The 15977-nt window shown below is 37.8% G+C and overlaps 2 protein-coding genes across 4 annotated transcripts; both read left to right on the top strand.

Annotated features, from left to right (window-relative positions):
• The first annotated feature begins 1706 nt into the window (after nucleotides 1-1706).
• On the top strand, nucleotides 1707-5291 carry LOC113345732. The gene is made up of 8 exons (XM_026589414.1): nucleotides 1707-2146; nucleotides 2308-2555; nucleotides 2599-3844; nucleotides 3938-4040; nucleotides 4140-4335; nucleotides 4558-4627; nucleotides 4739-4881; nucleotides 5056-5291. The coding sequence occupies exons 1-8, from the start codon at nucleotides 1707-1709 to the stop codon at nucleotides 5289-5291; spliced, it is 2682 nt and encodes an 893-aa protein (XP_026445199.1).
• A 624-nt stretch (nucleotides 5292-5915) lies between these two features.
• LOC113345723 (cardiolipin synthase (CMP-forming), mitochondrial-like) lies at nucleotides 5916-9087 on the top strand. Of its 3 annotated transcripts, XR_003358273.1 has the most exons (8): nucleotides 5916-6281; nucleotides 7093-7190; nucleotides 7274-7324; nucleotides 7492-7605; nucleotides 8187-8243; nucleotides 8342-8427; nucleotides 8524-8815; nucleotides 8965-9087. XR_003358273.1 is itself a non-coding variant. In XM_026589406.1 (7 exons), the coding sequence occupies exons 1-7, from the start codon at nucleotides 6158-6160 to the stop codon at nucleotides 8645-8647; spliced, it is 654 nt and encodes a 217-aa protein (XP_026445191.1). In that variant the 5' UTR covers nucleotides 5916-6157; the 3' UTR covers nucleotides 8648-8933. The 3 variants fall into 3 exon arrangements, 2 of the variants coding, with proteins under 2 accessions (XP_026445191.1, XP_026445192.1); XM_026589406.1 differs by lacking the exon at nucleotides 8965-9087 and having other exon boundaries at nucleotides 8524-8933; XM_026589407.1 differs by lacking the exon at nucleotides 8965-9087 and having other exon boundaries at nucleotides 5916-6426; nucleotides 8524-8933.
• Nucleotides 9088-15977: the final 6890 nt, after the last annotated feature.

The raw sequence follows: 15977 nt of genomic DNA, 5'->3' as shown, positions 1-15977 counted from the left end.
ATCGTCTGAGAATAGAATTAATCATCTCTCTAGACAATTAAGGAGAGCAGTTATTGAGTTACCAGAGAGAAGGAGAGTAGTTGGATCACAACAAACTGTTGATGTAGCTGCACAAGAATGAACTTTTGGTATTCTTGGAAAACTTATGTATAAAGATAAGACTGATATGAGAACAATTAAGGAGGAAATCAACTCTCTTTGGAGGTGATATCGAAATAAGCAGATTCGTGTTATGGGACATAATATGATATTGGTGAGGCTTAATTCTGAAGAGGAAAGGGATGAAGTAATCCAGAATGGACCATGGGTTGTTGGAGAATATCTCTTTGCTATTCATAAGTATACTAATGGTGTTCCCTTGAATGAATACAAGTTTACTCATCAGATTTACACATTTCAATTCAAATACTTGAAGCTGGAGCATCTCAACAGTGCGGTGGTAGATGAAGCTATTGGTTTTATAGGGAGAAAGATATCTACTAGCCCTTCAAACTGTAGGCCAAGATATGGAAACACTGTCAAAGCTAGATTGGAAGTAAAATTGAATGAGCCGCTGCATCGTGGTGGTTGGTGGAACACAATTTTTGGGGGAAAAGTCTGGATAAAATACAGTTGGGAATTACAACCTAAGAATATTTGTGATAAATTTTTTGTTATAGATCATGATGACAGTAAATGTGCAGAATGGTCATATCTCCTTTATCTTGATAGCCTATCTGAAGCAGAATATGAAGTCCATCTAAAGGAAGAAGAAGTATCAATGGAGGTTTCAACTAATCAAGATACAGAGAATACCGGTGTGGAAGAGATGATCTATGATGAAGCAGCCAATGAGGAAAGTGAGGAAGCACGTCAAACAAAAAGAATGAGAAATTTCATTCTCAATGAAGAACCTCCAATGAACCCTCATAATATTCATGTTCAACTACCCAATGCTACTGATAATACTAATATTATTAATATGGACAATCATGGCAACTCAATGATGGTAACAACTGATTCAAATGCTAGCAATGTTGAAACCACAAATGCAAGTCATGGAGACTCTATGCAGGTATATCTTACTGCCCTTTCAAACTCTTCGAATAATCCCATTTCTTGTTTATTAAAATTTAGTTGTAGATTTCTTTTCAGTCATTTTTTTATTTTAATTATGAAGATTCTTGCATGGAATGTTCAGGGTCTAGCGCAAAAGTTTACCAAAGACCAACTCCTTGTGTTAATTCAAACTCAATCGCCTGATTTTATGTTTCTCTCTGAGACAAAAATGGAACAAACTAAAATGATACAGTTAGCCAAATCTTTGAACTATTGCAATCATACTTGTATTGATAGAATAGGTCTTGCTGGAGGGTTACTGTTAATATGGAAAGATGGCATTAAATGTGAAATTAAAGATACATCTCATAATATGATTCATGTAGTTGCTAAATTACACATAGAAAAACCAGGTGTTTTGATCACATTTATGTATGGTTCTATATATTTTGATAGGAATAAAGAACAATGGGAATACATGCAGAGCATTAAAGATAATGTCAGGCAATCTTGGCTTTGTTATTGGTGATCTAAACTTTCATTTCCATGACATTATTTATTCTTCTAGAATTTCTGTAGAAGATAAATATGTTCAAAATAATATTAATGATTGTTGTTTGATGGACTTGGGGTATGTTGAGAGAAACTATACTTGGTCTAGTAATAAGATGGGAACAGGGACTAAAAAATCCAGAATAGATATGGCTTTAGGCAATGATGATTGGTGTAATGTTTTTCCTAATGCTAAACTCTACCATCTTGTACAGGCTGGTTCTGATCATTGTCCAATAATGCTGCTTACTGAGCTAGAAAATAGAAAGCTTTGGAGACCCTTTAAATTTTATATCATGTGGATAAAAAATAATGCTTTTAAGCAACAGTTAGTTGCTTCCTGGAACACTGATGTTAGTGGCTCTCCAGCCAATAAACTAACTGGGAAACATCATGTTACTAGAAAGAGGCTTTCTTATTGGAATAAAATTGAGTTTGGAGACATAGATAGAAATATTAATAAACTCCAGGATCAAATTTTGGCTGTTCAGCAGGAACAATATTCTAATTCTCAGCATGATAAACTTATAGAAATTAACAAGAATTTGGAGTTCTGGTTTGAAACTAAAACTGATTTTTATAAGCAAAAAGATGGAGATAAATTCATTCTTGACGCAGATAATAATTCGAGATATTTTCATACTCTTGCTAATAGGAGAATGTTCAGAAAAACATTGATTGTCTTTATGATAACACTGATACCTGCTTTGATACTAGGGAAGACATTTCTAGAATATTGGTTACTCATTTTAGTGATGTTAGTTGTTCTTCTAATGTTACTATCCCTGATCATATCTTTAATATTATTCCTACTGTTTTTAATGAGAATGATGTTGCTGATAGTTTCAATAGAATACCTACTGATGAAGAAATATTTCAAACTGTGAAAAGTATGTCTTCTTGGAGCTCCCCAGGGCCTGATGGCTTTCAAGCAGGGTTTTACCAGTCTAATTGGAATATTGTAGGTAAAGATGTTGTGTGTGTTGTGCAAAAATTTTTTCTCTATAGGATATATGCCAACTGAATTCAATAAGACTTATCTATCTTTGATTCCTAAAACTGATACTTCCAAGTATGTTGTAGATTTTAGGCCTATAGGTTTATGTAACACTGTTTATAAGCTTATTTCTAAAATCCTTTCTAATAGAATTAAACCTCATCTTAAGCATATCATTTCTCCTTGTCAAGATGCTTTTGTCCCTGGTAGGATTATTCATGACAATATCATTATATTCCATGAGATGATACATACAATGAAACATAAGGAAGGTAGTAGTGGTACTATGGATTTAAAATTGGATCTCTCTAAAGCTTTTGACAGACTTGAGTGGCCATTTCTTTTTGGAATGCTTAGGAAAATTGGTTTCCATGTAAAATTTTGCAAGCTGGTAGAACAATGTATTAGCACATCTAAGATATCTATTCTTCTCAATGGTTCTCCCACTGAGGAATTTTATCATACTAGAGGTATAAGACAAGGGGATTCCCTTTCCCCTTATATGTTCATTATTGCTATGGAATTTTTATCTAGATTGCTTACAAATGCTGCTAATAACCATGTGATCTCAGGATTTAAAGATGCTAGAAATGCTCCAGGTATCACTCATCTTTTATTTGCAGATGATATTCTCATCTTTGCTAAAGCTGATATGCATAACATAGCTGGTATCTTGGATGTGCTTGAGAAATTTGGCATGTACTCTGGTCAGATGCTCAATTTTGGTAAATCTAGTGTTTACTTTAGTAAGAATATTAGTCTTGAAAACAAAACTTTTCTTACTAATGCTCTTAAAATGTCTGAGATGAAGGACTCTGACAAGTACTTAGGTGTAACTCTGTTGCTAGGAAGGGATAAAACTAAAGCCTTTAAACCCATCCTCCAGTCTTTTGGATCAAGATACAAAAATTGGAAAGGAAAAACCATGAATCATTCTGCTAGAACAACCATGGTTAAACATGTTTTAAACACTCTTCCTTCTCATAAGATGAGAAGTTTTAGAATTCCCAAAACTATGATAACTCAGTTGGATACTCTCCAAAGACAGTTCTGGTGGGGAAAAGAAAAAGGTCTTTTCTTTATTGGTTGGAACAAGCTTATGGTTCCAAAGGCTCTTGGTGGTCTAGGTTTTAGAAATCTTGAACACTTTAATACTGCTCTTCTTGCCAAAGTGGCTTGGAGAGCTTGTAATGATGAGGATTCTTTGTGCTTTGAAATTCTTAAAGCCAAGTATTCTAAAGATGGAAACTTTCTGCAGTTAGACAAACTAAAAGATGATTGCTCCTGGTTATGGTGAAGTATTTATTCTGGTTTAGAAGTTATTAAACAACACACTATTTGGGCTGTTAGATGTGGTACAAAAATTAATATATGGCTAGATTGTTGGATTATAGGTCTTGATAGTCCACCTGTTCCTATCGTAGGTTCTTCTAGTTATAGTAATTTTACATTGGTTTGTGATCTTTTTTTACCAGGTTCAAGAGAATGGAATATTAATACCCTTAATAATCTGTTTTCCCAATCTTTTGTTGATCTTATTCTAAACATGCAGATTCCTTCCACTGGAGAGGACTTTCTTATTTGGAAACCTGACAGAAAAGGTCAATTTTCTGTCAAGAGTGCCTATAATACCATTTGCACTAATGATGTCAATAGTATAGTTTCTATTGATACTACTCCTAAGGAAGTTTGGTCTCAATTATGGCATTTTAGAATCCCTCATAGAGTTCAACTTTTCATTTGGAAGTGTATTAAAGATATTATTCCAGTCAGAGCTAAGATTGCTATCTATAAACCTGAGATTTAAACTGTTTACCCATTCTGTAACCATAGTATGGAAACTGTGAACCATATGTTCTCTGATTGCTCCTTTGCTAGAGCAATCTGGGTTTCTATGAATATAAACATTGATTGTATTGCATGTACTTTCAATACAGTTCAATCCTGGATTATTTCTTGGTTCTCTTCAGGGAATAATACTGGCTCTCCTTTATGTCTAACTGATACTAAGTATGTCTACAGATTAATGACTACAATGTGGTACATTTGGAAAGACAGGTGTTCTCTCATCTTTCAGGGAGTTAAACCTAATGTGCAATGTTCTAGTGCTAGTGCTAGAATTAATAATCTTATAAATCAATGTTCTGTTAGTTTTGTTTCTAATTCTACTAATGTGTTAAATATTAAGGCTTGGGTTCCTCCTGATAAGGAATTTGTGAAAATAAACATTGATGGATCTTATAAATCAACAACAAAAAAAGGGAGTATTGGTCTAATTCTACGTGACTCTGCAGGTATCTTCTTAGGAGCTTAAGGAAGGAAATTTGAAGAGGAAGTGGATGAGGGCTATGGTGCTGAGCATTTTGAGTGCAAGGCTTTGGAGTTGGCAGTAGATTGGATGGAGCAATTGCAGATGGAAAAAGTCATATTTGAAATGGACTGTGATAATGTGATTCATTCTGTGCTAGACCAACAATCACATGTTCATTGGTTCAACTCAAATATAGTGGAAAAAGTGAAATCTAAATGCAATAGTAGTAACAGACTTTGGTTTTTTAAATCCATTCATAGACTAGGTAATAATGTTGCGCATTCTCTAGCTCGTAAAGCAAGAGATGACGAACAAGATTTCTGTTTTGTCTCAGATTTCCCTGTTTTTATTTCTAAACTTTTGGAAAAAGATCACTATAATCTTGCAGTATGAGTGATAAATAAATTTTTTTCTTAGCATCGAAAAAATGCTAAATCAAAAATCCTTACCCATTTTTGGTTCACCTAACGGATTTTGGTTCACCAAACGAAATAGGGACCAAAATGCTCAACGGAATAGGGACCATTTGGTTAATAAATCTCAATATGGACTGAAATGCCTAACATAACAGGGACTTAAAAATAATAATATGTGAAATTTTTTATTTACAGAAATGCCATTTTATAAAAATGTTGATAAATATTTTAAAACTTCGTATCTTCCAAATGGTATGTCGGATTTTTGTGAATTTTATATATTTGGAAAGCTCTTTGAATCACCAACGCAACGAGTATAAATAATTATTTTTACTTTTTGGTATATTTATAGTTTTTCAAAAAAATATCTATAAATTAAAGGTTAATTGAGATATTTGGTATATTTATAGTTCTTCAAAAGAAAAGCAGGTTCATAATAAATTATATTGAAAAATAAAATAAAAATACTACTTTTTCAGAAAGGAAAAAAAAAATTTAAAAAAAAAAATGTTGCCGATACGCATCGCACGTGCTCGCTACTTGTAAAACATTAAGATTTTCAAGTTTTTTTTTCTCACTATTAATGGCGTAATCTAGGGCAAAGAAAAAAAAACCTTTCCACTCTACAAGCTATCTTATTTAGTTACACCACCCGTGGGTTTCATTCAATAACCATGGCAACAGTTAAAGTGACTGTATTATCGTCATCTTCTTCGATTTGCGGAAAATCCCACTTGTTGGTTGATAAATGGGTCTGCACTCTGCAGGATAAAAAACACTAGTTCTAGAAGTATCAGTAGTAGTTCCATAGTTAGGAAGAGAATTCTGGGAGTTCGGGTTTTGATGGATACGGAGAGAATAAGAAGCAAAGGATCAATGAGTATATTTGATCGAAAAGGAATGTCATTTGGATTGATAAACGGAGGCGTAGCCAATAGAGGTTTAGAGAAAAATTGGAGATCTTATGGTAAGAAATCTTTGAGTTCTGAAACTAATGGATTTGTTGCTGAAATGGTTTCTAAAGAAGATGAGAAAGAGAAAAAAGAAGTTGCTAACTTTGCCTACTATCTTAACTATTGGTCGTGTTGCTGCAGTGCCACTTCTCATTTCAAGTAGGGTCTTTTGTTTCGAAAATTATTATATTGATTCCAGTTATAATCTAAATTGCATTTTATTGAAGGACTTAATTGGTTTTGGGTTAATTGTTAATTGCAATGAAAATTTTATGTTTCATGGGAATGTTGGATTTTGTTGATTAAGTGACACCATGTAGATAAATTTCTTGATTTATGGTTGGTTGGAGAAAGTCACTCTTTGTTTGATGAAAAGATTGTATTAGGGAGAACTAATGAAAAGTCGAGATCGTATTGACAATAAAAGCTTTGCAAGTTGGTCGTCAACTGGTCAAGATTATTTGATTGAAGAACTTATTTGGTTTTGAATTTATTTCTCTCTGACGAAAATGTTCTGATTACAGGAATGCTGAAATAAGTAAGACCAAAGAAGTGTTAATTTGAATTACTTGTGCAAAGAAGAAAGTCACTCTACCTTTAGGTGAAATTAATAAAAATAAATATGCAGTGTATCAATGTGGAAAAACTGCAGTTAACATAATATTTGTACCAAATCTAACTCTTAGTCTTCATGTTTTAGGAGATACGTTAGATCCTTACAGTCTTCTTCAGCGTTTATATATTGGCATCTTTTATTAATTATTATAGTGGTCAGTATGTTAAGCTCTTTACTTTATGAGCTAATACTTGATTTTTTCATACTAGCTTTTTACATGACTAGCTCGTGGGAGACAACAACTATGACAAGCACATTTGTTGTTGCAGCAATTACAGATTGGCTTGATGGCTACCTTGCTCCTAAGGTGATATGTCTTCTAAGGTGCATTTGTAGGACTTTTTCTTTTTAGCATTTTGGCGCTAATCTTTTTTTCTTCGTTTGTGTCAGATGCGTCTAGGTACAGCATTTGGTGCTTTTCTGGATCCTGTTGCTGATAAGGTTCAGCCTGTTTTTCTCTTCTAAACCTCCAGGCTGTTGTTGTGATGTTGGATTGCAAATAACATATAGTTTGGTCAAAGTAGAACGGGAGATATTTTCTTTTGCAGAACTATTTTACCTCTCGACGTGTCTTTTATACCCTTTAATCTAATGCTTATGAATTGCAGCTTATGGTTGCTGCCACATTGGTGTTACTGTGTACCAGACCGTTGGAAGTTGCTGCATTTGTACAACAACCATGGCTACTGCCTCTACCTGCAATAGCAATTATTGGCAGAGAGGTGAATACCTTGTCCTAACCAGTAGAGTTTGAATTCAGCAACTATTGATGTGTATTGCTGTTGTAAATCTGTGACTTTTTCATGGTTCCATATTCATTTTCCCAGCTTTACAGTTCTTAAGTACATCATGTTCGGGTAGAAGAAAAGAGTCCACCTTGTAAGTCTTTCACCTGTCGTAACTAATATCCTTTTGTTCATAATGCTCCAAGCATCCATTGACCCACGCTTTTTGTATCGATAGTCAGTAGTCTTATGACGAATAGTAAATTTAGATTTTGGGAAACCAGGTAATGTTCTGTAGAATATTTATTGCTATCACGATCAAGAAGAAGTAGGTCAGGGTATGAGTTCTTTGATGATGAGTAAGGAATTATAAGAAGAGAAATTTAGGAACAGTAACATCTAGGGGAACCTAGGAGTAGCCCTGATAAGTAAAGAAATGGAAACTCATTTGGGATGTGTTTGTTAACATCTGCTATCTTGCTTCCTCTTTTTTTTTCCCTGCAGATATGTTTCATCTGTTCTTCAAGTTACGTTATTCATTTCTTGTTCCATTTTTATTCGTTTATCCAAAACAACAGATTACAATGTCTGCAGTTAGAGAATGGGCTGCTTCTCAGAATGCTAAAGTTCTCGAGGTCAGTCATTTTTTTTCCCATCTCGCGCAGCCTTTCCAGTAGTTTCCAAGACCATCCGAATATTGTCTGACTACCCTTTATGATGTTCTAAATTTCAGGCTGTTGCTGTGAACAACTTGGGGAAATGGAAAACAGCTACTCAAATGACGGCACTTACTATTCTCCCAGCTTCCCGTGATAGCAGGTATGTGTCCTCTACACTGTCTACATATAGTTGAGGTTGAATATCAATCTCATTTGAAAACTTCTGCACTCATCTCTGCCTGTGTTACTTGTGCAGTCTATCAGGTTCAGGGCCGTTAGTTGCTTCAGGTGTTGCTTTACTTTATATCTCGGCAGGTCTTGCAGTTTGGTCACTGGCCGTGTACGTGAAGAACATTTGGAGAATGATGGTCAACTTATAGGGTTCCTTTTTCGGGTTTTCAGTTTTGCCAACAAAAAAATCACTTATTCAAGTGCCTTCTGTTCTAAACCCCCATTTACTGCATGAGATGTTGGAAAACAATGATTAACCTAAACAAAAGATAATGAAGAAGAAGAAAATGATGAGGAACTCTTTGGTGAAGCAGGAGGTACATGGATGAATTAAAAAATGGTTAACAAGATTTGTTGCTCTCTTTGTTAAAGAACAGAGTAAATAAAATTGCAATTTTAGAATTATGTGATATATTTTTAAGATTAAATTTCTCACAAATTTCTGATGGTACTCCTGCTAATGCAGTAATCTCGACATGTCAAAAGAACATCAGCACAGAAGCGGAAAAAGAAAAGACAATGTAAGACGTTCCCTTTAAACTACAAATACTTCCATTCAACATGCCAAAAAAAGAAAAGAAAGGGTACATCCCTTAGTTTTGGCACCCAATAAATATACCCTTATACAACAATAAATATATCCCTAATCATTTTAAACCCTTATCTATTTTAAAATAGATTACCTTAATACCCTCATTCATTTTATATTTTTATTTATTTCAAAATATAACAAATTTCTCTCTACCACTTCATCGCCGCCACCACCACCACTATTCAACTACCATTCCACCACCAACACTCAACGACCACCACCTATAACCGCCACCACCACCATTAGCATTCCACCACCGCCACCAGAAGACCACCATCACCGCCGCCAGTCTGTCGCCGCCACCATCACCACCGACGCCACCCGCCACTTCCACCACCGCCACCCGTCACTTCCACAGCCGCCACCCGCCACCACCACCGCCAGTCCGCCGCCACCCCCTCAGTTTACCGCCACTGCCACCACCACCACCAATCTGCCACCGCCTCCACTACCGCCGTCATTCCGTCGCCACCAGTTCACCACCGCCGCTGGTTGCGTCAACAACCGAAGTTGACATCAAAATTAAAAATCAGAAACAACCAAAGTTGATTCCCGAAACAAAAATCAAAAAAAAAAAAATATATATGGTGTCAACAACCGAAGTTTATACAAAAATTAAAAATTCATAAAATGTTCGGATTATGTATCGTGTCAACAACCAAAGTTGATTCCAAAATATGGAATCAGCAACGAAAGTTGATCCCCATCTAATGTCAACAACCAAAGTTGATCCCATAAATTGATGTATTAAAATTAGTGAACCTGACGTGAATCGAACACGCATCTTCTAACTAGAGTCGGTAGTGATATCATTACACCACAAGTTCTAATGAAGCTACTTCAATGTTTCTGCAATTTAATTTCACATTATTTAAGCAAATGAAATTGCAAGGTTAATCACAAATACAAGCACAGATACAAGCACAGAAGCTTCCAAACAGTATTAGTTCCTTTCAATTTAATTTCCAATCTTATAACTTAAACCAAAACTGAATCCTACTTTTAAACAGACTAGCACCAATCCATTATGGCGGAGATATGGCATAGATTCTCTAGGCAGAGCTATTGTAATGAGTCTTAAATATCATACTGTTTATGGGTGAAAACTGTTTCTGCGGCTTTTGGTAAATTTGGATGTGTGGATGAGAAACGAGTCTAAACCCTAAACAAATGCACTGCACGGGAGTGCTTTCTGATTCGAGAGATCAATCTATACAATTCTGGCCTAAACCAAGAAACGGCCGTTCCAGACTTGCTTCGGTCACAAAGTGAAGGAGGTGGGGTTGATCTTAGGGAGGAAAGAGAAGAAGGTGTTGAGATTGTGAAGGTGTTCGTTGTTTACGACTTGTATCATAATATCGAGATGGCTTGCAATAATGTAAGCAATCATCTCTGGGTGTTTTCTGGATATCAACACTTGATTTTCTATCTGTCTTGGAAATAGGGAGGAGAACCTATTTATACAAGCCATTGAGCACAACCTTCCTCTCTCTTAGGAAGTGGAGGAAGTGGACTGATGGAATAGTGGGGTCGTGTTAGTGTCACACGATCAGTCATTTCCCACTTCTCCCATCATCGCTAACCGTCCATGCCTCCTGACACGCTCTTGTAATGGCGCGTTGCACGCTGCACGCTGTAAACTGTCAGACCAATATCCCAGTAAGTATCCCCCAGTTTGTGACATGTTTGATGTCTCGAATGAGTGGATCGTGGGACCCACTGTAAGAAGTAGCATGTGATGCTAAAATAACTAAGGATTTGATATTTATGAAATATCGTGTATGCTCGATGCATGTAATCGCAGAAAATCAGCATGTATGAAGCATCGATGTTTTAAAGCCTGACTGAATAAGTCGCAGACCAAGCGTCTTAATATAGCACCACGTCCAACCATCTTCGAGTGATCGTTTGGAGGCTGCATGGGCAAGCTATCTCATAGCCGATCACTCCTGTGGAAGAGTGGCGGATGACGATCATCGGGATGCCTTACTGGTCGTCTAGCTTCCAACCTAGGCTGTCCGACCAAGGTAGCAAAGTTGGACGGACGAGATGGTTTACGGCATAAATCTGTGACCGTTGATGGAATTTTAGGGTTTTAAGAGGTGCGCAAGCATCCCTCTTTGGCTTGATCGAACTCAAGCATGGGCGCCAATTTTGGTGGGAGCGATCGGTCCTGCATGGAGGCGGCCTGTTGTTGTGCACGCCCGTACCTCTCTGTCCCACGAAGGCTCGATCTAGGCCACTTAATTTGACTGGCAAAGATGAATGGCCATGATCAATTTGCGACAGGAATTATATGCCGCAAAGGATTTTAGGGGGACCGCGGTGCGCTACCTTTGGGGGGCGCGTTTCGAGGCGTCTGGTCCCGCTCCACTTCGGACGATCGGTCACACATACAGGTGGGCCTGCAGTGATCACGTTGATGCTCCCTGGACCTCCTTAGTCTATATCTACACCCTCCATCCGAGCTGGAGAAGATGGATGGCCGTGATCAATCTGCGACACATATGCCATGCCGCAAATCCTAATTAGGGTTTTGGGCCGGTCACGCGCGTGCAACTTTAGCCGATCGGTTTGGCAGGCTATGCTCCTATTTTGGGGAGGCCGACCATGTGGGGCCCACGCTGGGCCGATGGTGAACATATATGTACCTGTCTGATGGTCCTAGGTGTGATCTAAGCCATCCAAACATGCTGGCGAAGTTGGATGGTCATGATAGATTTAAGACACTAGTGGACTTTCCGCGGACTTTAAAGCATCACGCCAGCCATGTTTCGAGCAAACGTTCATTGCTCCATGGCTTGGTCGTGAGAAAACCGATCGGGCAGGGATAGAGTGGGCCCGCCAATGTGCGTGTTGGCGCCTCCTCCATCTTTCATGGTGCGATCTAAGCCGTCCAATCAGGCTAGTGAAGTTGTTTGGTCACGAGCGTTTTGAGACTATCTTAAGCAGTCCTGCTCGTTCGAGCTTCTTCCAAAGCAGCGCAGCCACCCTTCTTTAAGGCTGGGGTTTTGGCATGCTGGGAAGTGAAGTATAATGTTCGACCGGCTAGGGCATAAATAGGCCCGTTGGTGATCATTAATGTGATAGCCTGCTCCTGCTAGGGTTCGTCTAGGCTGGTTAGATCATGCGGTCAACCTGCGTGGCCGTGATCATTTCTGAGACTCATACGGTCAGTCCAGATGAAATATGCTCAATCCGGCTAATATAAGCACACCGAGAGATGTTTCCTGCACAGGTATTTCGTGCATGCCTCATTATTGATACTTGGATATTCATGTTACTCTATTAAGAACAACACTCAGTCATCATGCCGCACCAATAGTGAGAGTTCCCCGGAACAACACAGGAAATACTAGGCAAACCATGCATTAATCAATCATGCTAAAAATTCACAGAATATTCGGGATTGTTGCTACATGCTCCGTTCTAGGTGAATTTGTGTATTTAATTCACAGAATATTTGGGATTGTTGCCACATGCTCCATTCTAGGTGAATTAATAAAACGAAGAGGTACTCATCACTTATCAAACAGCTTTATCCTCTGCAGGATGTCAGCACACGACTTTATCCTTTGCAGGATGTCAGCACATTAAATTTGGTTTTACAATTTTAGCCCTGAACTAAAATCCACCATCAACACATACACGATGCATTAAAAACTATCTAATCCATGGAATATAAGATACTAATGATAAGTATGTCAATCAACATCTGCATAAAATTTGGATGTGTATTAGACCATCTCAACTTCAACTGCAAATCTGCAAGGAATTTAAGCATTACCTATGTATAGAAAGTTAGAAATTAATGCATTCTGTTACCGAATCGCTCCTTTCAAGTACTCGCATAACTGCCGCCAAATTTCCAAGTTCTTTCCAAATGGAGTGAGAACAAGCTTTTCATTTTTCTCTAGACTGAAAAGTGGGAAAAAGAAGATTGTAAAAACATAAATACTCATGGTCCGAACTAGTATCTACTGGTCTAACCAACTATAGTAGTTTATCCCGTAAAAAATGACGTCAACAACAGTAGTTGACGCCATAAAAAATGGTGTCAACAACAGGAGTTGATCCCATAAAATCTAAAATCCAGGGACCTTTTTACCATAAACAAATGAAGTCTCAATATTCAAAAATAAAAGTGAATGAATACATGGTACCTCTCCTCCGCTTCACAAGAATTGAGATAGTGATAGGCGTTGTAAAACACCTAATTTCATATATAATATTTATGCTTTCTTTGTTATTATCCTTGTGAATCGCATTTCTTATGTTTGCTTTTGAGTTTATTAGGTGCAACAGAGTCATTTGGAGCAAAAGAAGAAGAAAACACTCATTTGGAGCGAAAGAGACAGAAACGACATTTCACTGGTCATGATACGCGGAGTCTATCCATGGATTAGGAGGCAACCAACTGAGCTTGTTTAGTGGCTGTAATTGTGGTGGCCTGTATCATATATTGGGCGCCTGTAGCAATAACAACCATTACCTTATCCTTGGATTCAGAGAAATGTTTTTCTCTTTTCATTATTTTTACTAGTTCGACTGAAATCGAGAGGAGAAAGAGAAGCAGTGTTGAGCAGCCGCTGATGCTGAAATTAAGAGATCTGTGAAGCGATGGGGAATTGGTTATGTGAGTTGTTGAAGATAGAAATGACCAAGGGAGATGAATTCGATGGTGAACTGAAATTGCAGACACAGGAAATTGGGGTTTCAGAGAATCAGAAAGCAGTCGAAAATGGAAGAGAGGGAGATCCGTTTCTTAGTTGGAATCTGGGGTTCTGTGTGCTTGAAGTTAGAGGAGGGTGAATCAGAGATGAAATTGAAGGATGGGTTTGGTTCATTTCGAGAATCAAATGGATCTGTGATGTTTGTTTGTTGCAGATGTTCATGGGTGTGAAATTAGGGTTCTCTGAGCTGCAAATTGAGAGATGAAGAAGAATGGGAGATGGGTCTGAGCTAGAACAATGTTGGCAGTGATGCTGATAGTATTGAGAGAATCAGGTAAGAATTATTGATGCTGCTGATAAGAAATTGAAGTTCAAACTCAAAAGAAAGAATGAGTTTGTCTGAGATAGTGAAGAATTGGATATGCTAATGATTATAGAGGCAGAGATTTAAGAAATCTGAGATGGGTTTACTGAAGTTGTGAAGCTGCAGCTAATGGTTGCTGTGTAAACATGGAATGAAAGGATGGGTTTTTACTTGAATTTTGTTTACTGCAAGAACTGGGCAGAGCTGGAGAATTATAAGGTTGCAGTGCTGAGTTATGCTGCTTGTGAAGGTCTGAATTGGAGATGGCTTGTTGTTGTTTAACAGAGAAGATGGAATGAAGAAATTGAGGAAGTGAACAGTGCTGCTGAGAATGGTGGTGATACAGTGAATGACAGTAATGGAGTTTAGAAGATGTTGGTGTTATTGGTTCAATGGATTATTGGGATTCCTTGTTGTGAACTGAAGATGGTGGTTGTCTAGAATCTGAGATGCTGGTGTTTGTTGTTTCGTGGAGCAGTGAATGATGGTGTTCAACTGAAGAGAATTGCATTTGCAGTGTTCAAGTGATGCAAGTGGGAGCTGTGTTGGCTTGCTAGTGCAGTCATGGCCACAGTTTTGTGTGGGTTAGAACAGGGAATGTGAGCATGGGCTAGCTGTTGTTGGTACCTGTCTTAATAGAGAAGAGAAGCGGCATAAGCAGTTGAAGCGAAGAATTGCAGATGCAGGGGTTGAGCTCATGAATCAGGTTTTAATGGTTTTATGACTGATTCAATTGAAGCTTGTGGTGAATGTGCAGCTGGTTATGAGGTTGGCCTGAGTTGGTGGTGAACAAGACAGTGTTGCACTTCGTTAAGGACTGAAGTTGTGTGTGAAGTGTTTCAGTTGAGGTTGTAGCTGATATTGCTTTGGTTGAGCAGTTTGCAGATGGTGGCAGCTGTCTAAGGTGTTGAGCTGCAGTTCTGGTAGAATGATGCTGATTCAAGGAGTTTGTTTGAAATGAAGCTGTGAACTAAGACAAGAATGTGCATTACAGACTGAGTTAGCAATGCAAGAGTTGAAGTTGATGTTGTTCAAAACTGGAGTTGGTGGTGACTGAAATTAGATGTATGCCTAGGTCTTGCAATAATAATTGAAGCAGCTGATGTTGAACTGGTGAGAATGTAAGAGCCAAGATGGCTGCAAAATTATGCACAACCAAGATGGATGGCCAAGGAGCTGTGATGACAATCATTTTGCAACACAATTTATGGCCTGTGCAAGATTGCAATGGCTTTGGCCTTGGCCATTCAGCCCTTCGAGCTGAGTAAGACGCTGACTCGTTCTGACTCAGTGAATTTGACTTTTTGACTCGGTTTGACTCAGTTGACTCGACCGAGTAGACTCGTTGACTGGTGACCGGGTGGACTTTGTCGGTCACCTGAGATGTTTTCCGGCTGCTCCTCCGGCCAACTTCCGGCCATCTTACCAGTTTCCGGCGACCTCCTTTGGGACATATTTTCTACAATGGGTGTTCTCATATATGGACCTGAGTGGACATCTTTGTATTGGGCTTTGGGCTTTGAAGACCTAGTTTTGGAAATACGAAAAGCTATAAAAAGAGAAAGTTTTTATAAATTTTGGGATCACGTATTTTTTTTTTAATTTGGAACTTTGGAGAGCGGCGATTCTACTAGGGTTTGCTTTTCGCATATTTTTCATCTTCTTAATTTATTATTGATTATGATTGTGATGAACTCAAAAGCTAGGAGTAGCTAAACACATATTATTGGTTATGGGATAAAGTTGATTTCCAACATGTTATTTGATTAAATGAATTAGTTTTGTCTCAATACTTTATTGTTATGATTCATTATTAATTTTGTCATATGATTTGAATGCTAGTTTGGTTG

This window comes from Papaver somniferum, unplaced genomic scaffold (assembly GCF_003573695.1).
Source record: "Papaver somniferum cultivar HN1 unplaced genomic scaffold, ASM357369v1 unplaced-scaffold_83, whole genome shotgun sequence".
NCBI lineage: Eukaryota > Viridiplantae > Streptophyta > Magnoliopsida > Ranunculales > Papaveraceae > Papaver > Papaver somniferum.
This window is presented reverse-complemented; position numbering and strand designations above follow the sequence as displayed.